The sequence below is a fragment of the Chenopodium album genome, chromosome 27 (assembly GCF_948465745.1).
Source record: "Chenopodium album chromosome 27, dcCheAlbu1.1, whole genome shotgun sequence".
NCBI lineage: Eukaryota > Viridiplantae > Streptophyta > Magnoliopsida > Caryophyllales > Amaranthaceae > Chenopodium > Chenopodium album.
Window position 1 is genome coordinate 31,798,464 of NC_137860.1, and position 11,169 is coordinate 31,809,632.

The window sequence follows — 11,169 nt, forward strand, 5'->3', positions numbered from 1 at the left end:
GTGTTCGCTCCAGTCCCTATACCAAACTGGGGGAAAGAAAAAATTGTCCCGAAGAATTCTCCCCTGTTTTCAAGCAAAGCATGGACAGACCGCCTCGTTGATAATTATGGCCATTCAAATGAGGAGCTGCATTCTATCCACATAGCTTGCTAATACTTCCCTACGTTCCACTCTTGCATTCTATAGAATTTTATGTTGGCTCTGTATTTTGGGTTTGGAGTTTGGATTATAGTATATGACACTAGTATTTGACGCTGATCATTGCAAAAGTATGTTCCTTTTATTTGTCTGTGTGGTTATAGGATTTACCAAATTACTGAACATATTGTCTTTGGTTCATCAGATGAAGGCCAAGTCACATAAGAAAGCTGAAGCTAAGGCTGGAGCCCAGGCAGAGGCCCATCACTGATAGGTAGTGTATGGGATAAATGCTGAGGGGAAGGATGCATAAACAAGTTCGTCGATTTATCACTTCACCAAGAGGCTTTTGTAGACCTTGATACTCGTAGTTGTGCATGTTCTTATTTACAAATTTTTGTGGCTCAATGACCATCAACATAATGACAACAAATTGATTTTAGTTGCTCAAATGAAAACATCATCTTGAGATGATTTTATTTTCACTAAATTTTGATTAATAAATTGTTTTGCTTTGTTCTCAGATGTACTTGGCTGTTGACTCTTGCTTTGCCTGAGCTTTTTGCTTGCCCTTGTTATTTTGACAATGAAGAGTAGAGTGATGCATATTTTACTGTCTGATTGTTTTGTCGAATAAATAATTTTGTTCAGAAAATCAGAGCTTATTACTCTTGCGTCTGCAAGATCTGCTTGTCCCGTTTCTTACTGTTATGATGGAGTAATTATAGGCATCTAGCATAATGACTACTAATTTTTTAAGTGCGGCATATTTTTTAGGGGTTTTTAGGGCTAATGTAATGCGAAGGTTGGTGCGAATGTGCAATGGTGCCATCTTATCAATTAATAACTCTACTTTTGCCCTGAGAAAAAGAGTGGTATCATATTGCTTACTGAAAACCTATAATTTTGTACAAAGTTGTCATCTTCAAACAACATAGATATGACTGATCAGTGGCAAATCTGTGAGACTTGTAAATGCAAATTTTTAAAAACCAAAAAAAAAAACAAAATTGAACAAAACTTTCTAGTTGAACAAGAGAAACTAATCATTATTTCATCAGAATCAGAGATGCAGAAGCATAATACATACAGAGCATATTTAACACTCATTATAGGCTCTATATATTTACAGGGGCATTTCCTTTGGAAGTTGTTAGCAAAATCAGTGCCACACCTTTGAACCAACTCTGCTAGGAATTACATACTGAGATTATGCTATAATCAAACTTCTGTCTAACTTCGCTCACTGGTGCAAGCACGACTTTATGCAAGAAGCCTCTTAGCCACAAGACTTTTTTGGAAAGCCCCTATCGCAGGAACTATTTCTCTGTGGCCCTGCGACATGTATGGCACAGCAAGAAATTCAGGAAGTAGTGATGGAAAAGTGAAGAGGTAATGAAGGAATGAAAACATAATGAAACGGATATTTGGAAACAATTGTCAATGCTGTATTATCCAAAAAAATCAAGTGCTTCGGTAGAGCATGTTTTGCTCAAACAAAAATGAAAACCTTCCACGCTAAATCTGTTTCATTTTCTATTTCAAATTATGAGACTAACTTCTAACCATGACAAAATACAGAGACATTTTGCAGAACTTCCTCTGTTGCTTTCCGGATAACTCATTAATTTGCCTCATTTTCTTATCCCAAATACAACTATACAAGTCACTTGAGAGCTTGAGGCTACCACTTAACACAACAAAAGTAGGTTTATTACAAAACTCCTCTGGTGCTCTCTTTATCATTTACTCAATAACTGTTAAAACAAGAAACCTGACATGGGTTGTCTACTGGTCTGGAGTTCAATATACCTCTCACAAAGAAACCTGACCTGGTTGGTTGGAGTTCAAGTTAGCTCTCACTAAGAGACCTGACCTGGGCTGTCCGGACTTTCAAGCAACCTCAGAGTTAATCATGAAGCTCTAATTGAATGAGCTTTTTGTTTGTTTGGTCTCTAATTCTCTTTGCCCCTCTCTCGCCCCTATAAACCAAAAGAGTCGGGGGGCAATAATTGGTACAAAATTGCAATTAAGGGGTGTGTTCAGTACAGAGGAATATATCTTAAACTGAATTTTCATTATTTTCCACAGAAATCAGATTCAACGTCATTTTTCTTTGTTTGGGTCCACATACACAATTTAGAAGGGAGGAGAGGATAAAGGTGAAAGATAAAGAGAAAAGTTTTTTATAAAAGATAAATATTGGCCACCCTTGAAGAAAATAAAAATAGCTCCAATAAGTATCCCTTTACAAACTAAACCAAGGAAAATAGAAAACTTGAAGTTGAAAATGATTTTTCTCCCAAGTCCCAACCAAATGCAACCCTCTAAATCCTTGATATCAAGGCAACCCTGTTTTCCTCTGAGAGTAGTATTTAGAATTAGATTACAGTTAAAGTTTAATTTTGGTCAGAATATCATCACATTGTAAATTTGTAATACTAGATGCAATCAATTTGAAGATCTTTGTAGCACTAACCACTAAAGATTGTTTTGAAAATAACGGAAACCTTGTTCAGTCCAACTGAAGCAGTAATGGACACAAACGCAATGAGAGACCTAACCTGAGGGCAATGGAGCAAAGTTGAAGCAACACCACATCTCAAGAAATATCTATCTGACATAGATGATGCCTTCATCATTGTCGTCCTCCCAGTTATCATCATCAGAAGGCGGATCTTCCTCTTCTTCAGGACTTGTGGCATCCTTCTGCTCATTCTCATTCTTTAACTTATCCAATATCGCAATAACCTGAAAAGTCAAATTCAAGATTAGAACATTTATATGCTTGTGTTGTCTGCCAAAATGACCAACACCAAAGGGTGGAGGTAAAACTATGCTTAATTAAAGACAAAAGGTATAAACATCCAGAAAGGTAGGGAGACATGATTATGTGAATATACCATGTGCATGACCTCATAGATCCATCCACAAAACTTATTCACATTTTTCTCTAGGCTCTATAAGATGTAATTGCAAGATTCTCACCAATTAAACTCTGAGAATGAAACAGTCTATCAAGATACAGCAACTTATCTACTTCGTATATTTCAGTTCAGAAGAGCTTCATTTATCAACCTTATCTTTGTATACATAAATACATAATAGTCTGAAGAAATAATATAAAGAGATACTCAGCTCACATTTAGACTTACAAGGAATATCACCATCGAAAGGGTATTATCACTATTATGAAGTTAAACAGGAGTAAAGAAAGACCAGGTTTGAAGGCACTAAAAAATTATTCATCAGTTCGGCGGATAATACGTAAGAACATAACTAAATTTGAGCTCTTACCCTACTTCCTCGTTCTAAAGATTCATCCTCTAGAAAGCGAATTTCAGGAGTCAGCCTCAACTTCATACGCTTTCCAAGTTTACCTCGCACATATTTTGCCTTAGCTTTTAGGCCAGCAAGGGCAACTTCTCGTCCTCTTTCATCACCAAAAATCGACACATAAACTTTGACAACCTAGAATGTAAAGAAACTACATCAAATTACAGTAAACATTATTGTAACAGCTCAAAGTTTCCATGCTTATGATTAGCATGAAAGTTGTCAATACAACAAGGAGATTACTTTAAACCAAAAGCCTGACCTAATAAACTGTACAAGGAGCGGAACAAACAATAAAGGAAGGTTCCTTAGTCTATATAACAAGGCCAAGGAAGATTAGCGACTGAATCTGATGAAAAATCCGATATGCAAGTGACAAACTAATCAATGGATTTTATGATAAAGCTCAAACATCAGAAGATCAATAGCTTTTAACTGGAAACTTTTTGGCAGATAGCACAAATAATTTAGGTAAAGCTCATGGGTGATCAAAGATTTTCGCATACAAAATTTGCAGTGACCAATTCAAATTAAGAATCTAGCAACAGAGTGTACAAAATCTCATACATCTTTGACGCAATTAATTAAAAAGGATTAACCAATACTGCAATGGCTTCAGCTCTAAAGTTTATCAATGCAGAAGCAAGAAGGTAAAAGTCTATCCAAGTTAAGGTAAAAGAACTATGAGTTCCTTGGAAATCAAGCTCACACAGAAAATTCCTATCAAGTTTCTAGCATACAGAAGTTGATGTAGGTTAGGATCTTAGGAACCCATGCAGAGTAGATAACGTCCCAAGGCTCAGTGCGGCTGTGCAGATGTTTACCATGTGTCCATATGAGCTAATTTCTACCAACATTTCTTTCTTGCTATGATCAATTTTCATAATTATTGGACTATTACATCCAACGCGCGCAAATACCACAAACATGCTGCAGAAACTAGGATCCCATAGCGTAGAGGTTATCATCATCAAAACACATTACTCAACACTTCAATTTACTCAAATTACCCCTTTTCAATAATCATCATTCCAACATAGGCATTGACATTAATACCCCTTTTCGGACCCAAACTTGCAAAATTCACACAACACGGCCGCGCGCAATACGTCTGCTCAAGCACCCACTCCCAATAAGAGTAACCAAGTTTCAGCTCCATATGTCACTTTCCAATTTTCACTAATACATCACAAATTTAGTACAATGCTTGAAGAAAGTATCTAGCATTATTTTCCTCTAACCCTTGTTCTTCATCAATCCAAAGCATATATCAACAAAATGCATATACTTTTTAACTTAAATATCAACTCTAATTCCCTCAAACCCACACCCAATAATCACAAAACACTATTAACCAAATCATAAACATTCCACAAAACACAGGCATAATAAAAATAAACCCAGAAATTCAAAACAAAAATCAACCAAAAAGGGGCAAAATTAAAGGCAAAAACAAATTGCAAAGAACAGAAAAAGACCTGCAAATCTGCGGAAACTTCAACATCACTAATGGTAGTAACAGAAGAGAGATAACGGTCAGCACCAAGGGCAGCTTCGGGCAGAACAGCGTATTGCAAATTGGTGTCGGTCAGCAACATATCTGAAAGTTCCCTTCTTATCTGTTTAGCAACCATTGCTACTCTTCTTGGATTTGCCATACATTTTATGGTTTTCATTCTCTGTTGCTCAGGTACACGAAAACTGTTCCTGTTGCTGCACAATCCAACCGTTGATTTCCCCATTGAAAACAACTTTGATGATGATGATAATGGTGGGAAGTAAGGGAGATGGTGTAGGAGAAGAAGATGAGTCATTTTCTCTCTCTTACTCTTCTTCTTCTTTTCAGTTGTTGTTTTTTTTTTCTTTGCTGCTGATTCTGCTGTTGTTTCATCTGTTAGCCATTTTTTTTTGGTGTTTGAAGTAAAGAGATAGAATTTTAAAGATTTGGGTTTTTAATTGAATGTTGTTTTTTCATGGACCAAATTTTGTTAGGATTCTCTATGACAAGCCCATGTTACAAAATTGAAACTCATTTAGGCTTTCACTTGTCTACCTTATTCCTATAGATTATACCTGTTACAAAAGAAGAGTTGTCCAACTGGGTCTATGGCCGGCTTCTGATCGGGTCTAAATACCGGATAATGGTTTATGTAGTGTAAGTGTATCCACACGGGTTAAAAGCATAATTTATTTTGGATCACTTCGGTTATTATCGGATTTCATTCGAGTTGGAGGCTTCTGATCGGGTCTAAATACCGGATAATGGTTTATGTAGTGTAAGTGTATCCACACGGGTCAAAAGTATAATTTATTTTGGATCACTTCGGTTATTATCGGATTTCAATCGAGTTGGATTTCACTTCGGTTATTTTGGATATAACCTTTTTTTACCATTTATCATAGATTAAACCAAAGAGAATTTCCAATAAAAAAAATGGAAAATAAAAAATTATAATAAACAAGCCCTAAATAAGAAAGTACGGAGTTGAAAGTTTTAAATAAGGTGTAGCGTTAACAAAAGTGTGTTTACGCGAAAATAAATTCCTAACTGATAATCAAACTTGAATCGGAAAAGTCCAAAAGGCCCAAACACAAGTATTCGACTATTCGTACTACTAAAATCCTTGGACCATAACTTGTTATGGTGATAAATTCTTCCTGAGTCAAATCAAAACTTGTACTACCTCGCCTACTTGTTTAAATTTTTGCGGGTGAACAACATTCCCACCCTTTTAATTCTCCCTTAAATTTCCACCCTTTTCTTGTTCCTTCCCCATTTTCTTTCTGATTTGTTCATTCACCCATTAAATCCTACATTTTCAATTTCCTTTTAACATTCAATCAAATGTCAATCATCATGTCTTCAGCTTTGGCTGTTCCCAAAATCTTACACTCCATTAATTATAATTATACTTACAATAGGTCCAATGACAAACCCCTCTTTGATCCAGTTAAATCTTTCCAACCATCTTTTCTTGCTTCTGTTAAAAAACTTTGCATTTCTTCGAAAATGCCCTTTTCATCCTCTTTTGTTTCCAGTACTTTTGTTGCCTTTTCTGAGGTTGTTAAGGAAAGGAAGTCCAAATCTGCTGCTTCTCCTTCAAATCAGGTAATCTACAGCCTGTTCGTTATCGTTATCGTTTTTTGTTTTCAGTTTTCATTTTTTTTCGAAAACAAAATAATGTGATTCGTGAAAGTTGTGACTATGACCAGTTGTTAGCTAATTTGAGTGTTTGTTTTGATTAATGTCATGATTTGATATTATGAACGGCATTTATGTTATGTCATTGTGTATATATTATATTTTTTGTTAACTGTGATCAGAATTTGTTTAACTTGATATATGATCATGTTACTGTTACAATTTATAAAGGAAAGAGTTTTGATGGTTGAATTTGTATTTGTTGGTGATTATTGTTTGTAGTTGATAACTAAAGAGGAAGGTTTGGTGCTTTATGAGGACATGACTTTGGGCAGAATGTTTGAGGATACGTGTGCCCAAATGTATTACAGGGGAAAAGTGTTTGGATTTGTCCATTTATACAATGGGCATGAGGCTATTTCAACTGGTTTTATCAAATTATTATCACGAAAAGATTCTGTAGTTAGTACTTACCGTGATCACGTTCATGCCCTTAGCAAGGGTGTCCCTGCTCGTGCTGTCATGAGTGAACTTTTTGGTAAAGCCACTGGTTGCTGTCGCGGGCAAGGAGGGTCTATGCACCTGTTCTCCAAGGAGCATAACTTTCTAGGCGGTTTTGCCTTCATTGGGGAAGGAATTCCTATTGCCACGGGAGCTGCATTTACGAGCAAGTATAAGAGAGAAGTGCTTAAGGAGAAGTGTGATGATGTGACAGTTGCGTTCTTTGGAGATGGGGCTTGTAACAATGGGCAATTCTTTGAGTGTTTGAACATGGCTGCATTGTGGAAACTCCCCATTATTTTTGTAGTGGAGAACAATTTGTGGGCTATCGGAATGTCCCATGTAAGGGCAACTTCTGATCCCGCGATTTGGAAGAAGGGACCTGCTTTCGGGATGCCAGGATACCATGTTGATGGAATGGATGTTTTGAAGGTTAGGGAAGTGGCAAAGGAGGCTGTTAACCGGGCTAGGAGAGGAGAAGGTCCTACCCTCGTCGAATGTGAAACTTACAGGTTTAGAGGACACTCTTTGGCAGACTCTGATGACATTCGTGACCCTGGTAAGTTCTTCATTGTTTTTTTTTTTTAACTTGCAGGATTACATTAATAGTCCCTTCGTTTTTAAATAGTTGCTCCACTTTCCTTTTTTTTTTTTTTTTTTGGCCGTTTTTAAATAATTGCTCCATTTTCTTATTTGGAAAGTTTTTACAATATTTAACTCATTTCTCTCACCTAGTGGACCCAAAAAATATCACATTTTATTAATTTCATATTCTCTCTCCTTTAAATTCTTCCACTACTTTTGCTTTTTACAATTTTTTATTCTTCCACCAACCCCACTACCTCCATATTTTAATACTTTCTCCAATTTCTCCTAAAACTCCGTGTGTGGAGAAATGGAGCAATTATTTAAAAACGGAAGGAGTAGTTTTGTATATATGTTTTATCAAATAATTTTGCAATTGACAACATACATGATTCACTTTTGTTGGCAGCTGAGAAGGCTCGATACAGTGTTAGAGATCCAATAGCTTGTTTGAAAAAGTACTTAATTGAGAGCAAGTTAGCCTGTGAAGCTGACCTCAAGGCAATTGAGAAGAAGATAGATGAACTAGTTGAGGAAGCTGTTGACTTTGCAGATCAAAGCCCTGCTCCACTTCGAAGCCAACTTCTTGAGAATGTGTTTGCGGATCCAAAGGGATTCGGAATTGGACCTGATGGTAAATACAAATGTGAAGATCCAAACTTCACACAAGGCACTGCCCAAGTCTAACTTTATTTCGGTTATTATACTTTTATTATAAAAGAAGAGTTGTCGAATTGGGTCTATGGTCGGCTTCTGATCGAGTCTAAATACCGGATAATGGTTTATGTAGCGCAAGTGTATCCACACGGGTCAAATGTATAATTTATTTTGGATCACTTCGGTTATTATTGGACTTCGATTTGGTCGAGTGGAACCAATACTTGAAACTGTTGAAAGCTTTACCACGGATTGTAAGCTGCTTTTAATGGCCTCTAATTACTCTGGACCGCTAAACTCTATTTCTATCAAGAATGTTTTAGTAACTTCATACTTGTTTTGGCCCACTAAAGAGTGGAAGCCCAAAGTTTTCTCCATCCTCTATTTTCAGTTAGTTTATTGGATTTTTTTTTTTTTTTTTTTTTTTGACAAGTAATTTATTGGAATTGGAATTGTCTATTATTGACGTTATTGTGAATTCTTAGTCACATCATGAAGGTCATCTTAGGGAGGAAAATGCCTTCAATGATACAATAAGTTTTAGAATTTTTAACAACTACTAGTCATAGACTCATAGTAGTCAACAATTAAGACAAAATACTTCCAAGTAATTTCAGTTTTGGCACCTATTTAGTATTTACTTCCAAGTAAGACAAAATACTTGGGCCCAAAAACTTAGGTTTTGCTAATTGGTCAAAGGTCTTATCAATCTGTATTGAGATGAAAATATTTTTTTTGCACAAAGATTTTTTTCTCAAAGAATGATTTTTTTTTTTTTTTACCTCAAAGAATGATTTATTGCTCGAAGTATAAGAATTAGAGAAAATATTATATGTTCGTTGTAATTTAGGGCCTGTTCACTTCAGCTGAACTTCAGTTCAGTTTAGTTCAGCTCCCGATTTCCTTCTCTCCTAAAATATTCATTTCAGTTCTATTCAGTTTAGTTCAATTCAACTCTAATCAGTTCACTTTAGTTAAGTTCAGCTCTAATCAGTTCAGTTCAGTTCAATTCAATAAATGTGAACAGGCCCTTAGTAAGAGTTGTTATTAAACAAAATAATCCAATTAATATAGGATTAGAGTTAATGTAAAAATGAATGGAGTAAATTTATATAGGAATACAACGTAGCTCTGAATGGATAAGGTCAAAATAATTTGTTGTAACTTATATTTGATATTCCCACTATTTTTTCATAATTATACCCAATGTATTTACTAATTTAGTTGTTTATAGACTTTGTACCTATTCATAGTTTGTTATGCTTTAATATTTCTTCATGTACAATTAATATTTTGTTACTACAAATATTATGATGATCAATAGTACTTCGTAGAAAAGGAGTTGCAACTGATATACAATTATACATATACTCTAGTGAATACTAGCAACAACTTTATCTTTTATACTTGTATTCAATTGTATTTAATTTTGTCTCTTTTCTCTCTATCTTCTTTAGCTTATCGAACTATGAAGTATTAGATCCGTTTCAAAATATTTGCAACAATTGGACATAAGACTGTGAATAGAAAATATCTAATTATGATAAATAATATGAAACAAAGGTAGTATTTACTATCGACCCACTAACCTAACTAGCTTTGGGCTCTTTTTTTCAATACAATCTGCTCTTAATAGTCCGTCAGTCCCAGTCCACTCAACTAAGTTATCGTCCAAGGCTAATGTACTAGTGTTAAAAAAAATAAAAATAAAAAATAAAATTAAAAGGGGTTAATAACTTAGGGCCTGTTCTCATTGACTAAACTCAGCTGAAGTGAACTGAACTGAACTGAACTCAGCTGAACTGAACTGAACTGAAATGAATATTTTATAAGAGAAGGAAATTAGGAGCTGAACTGAACTGAACTAAACTGAACTGAACTAGTTGAACTGAACTGAACTGAACTAAATTTCAACGCAAGAGAACAGGCCCTTAATATGGCAATTGGCAAGTGAAGGTGAGTCAAGTCAAGTCAGTCAGCTAACCCACATGGTTCAATGATGAATAGCGATTAAAATCCACTAAAAGTCTAAAAGCAAGCCCAACTTAAGTCATATTGTACAGTATAAGTTCTTAGATTAACCCTACTTCCCTGGTCAACGATTCTAGACAAGAGAACCATTTTTTTCCATGATTTGTGTTTAAATTAATTACAAAGAGTGCATTACAGATTACTATAGGACGAAACTTTTAAATTAATGAACTTTGGCATTAAAATAGGTCTTTGGTAGTAAATATTTTTAACACGAATTTTGTCACTATCAAATCAAATTAAATACTACATTCTTCCCTTCCCGTTAAATACTCTATTGACTGTTTATAGTTTACATGAATGTATGCTTCATCTAGAACTATTGAAAATTCTCCCACTTCACACTACAGTCTTCACTAATAGGGAGTAGCCCATACATTAAAGGTATGAACACAATTAAAGGTAACAAATGATACGAAAACTCTTAAATAAGTACTTAACATGTCACAACTCACAACCGATTATGCATCTTAATTCTTAAGAATGATTCAATTATTTAATTGGCAATGGCAAATTTGGAATATTACATGGGCTGGGCCAATAGCTAGAAAATTCAATTTGCAAATTATTCACAAAAAAATTTATAAATTGTATAATTACATAATCCGATCCATTATCAGTATAATTATTTAGCACAAAATATCTTCATTGTTAAAACTAAACTCTTAGGATTAAAGTCTTCGATTGAGCCAATTGTAAATTTTCCAACCAATTCTTTATCTATATATACACAATCAAGATGATGAGTATCTTCATCGGATTAGGGTTAACTATTTTCA

The 11,169-nt window shown here is 35.0% G+C and overlaps 2 protein-coding genes across 2 annotated transcripts; one reads left to right on the top strand and one right to left on the bottom strand.

Moving 5' to 3' along the window:
* Positions 1-1,148: 1,148 nt before the first annotated feature.
* Positions 1,149-5,345, bottom strand: LOC145620781 (putative ribosome-binding factor A, chloroplastic). The gene is made up of 4 exons (XM_081675490.1): positions 4,953-5,345; positions 3,436-3,609; positions 2,703-2,889; positions 1,149-1,473 (listed from the first exon to the last, which is right to left on the bottom strand). The coding sequence occupies exons 1-3, from the start codon at positions 5,286-5,288 to the stop codon at positions 2,752-2,754; spliced, it is 648 nt and encodes a 215-aa protein (XP_081531616.1). The 5' UTR covers positions 5,289-5,345; the 3' UTR covers positions 1,149-1,473; positions 2,703-2,751.
* An 826-nt stretch (positions 5,346-6,171) lies between these two features.
* Positions 6,172-8,733, top strand: LOC145620638 (pyruvate dehydrogenase E1 component subunit alpha-3, chloroplastic-like). Its single transcript, XM_081675339.1, has 3 exons — positions 6,172-6,583; positions 6,899-7,676; positions 8,112-8,733. Exons 1-3 carry the CDS (start codon positions 6,320-6,322, stop codon positions 8,387-8,389), a joined length of 1,320 nt encoding a protein of 439 aa, XP_081531465.1. The 5' UTR covers positions 6,172-6,319; the 3' UTR covers positions 8,390-8,733.
* The last annotated feature ends 2,436 nt before the right edge of the window (positions 8,734-11,169 follow it).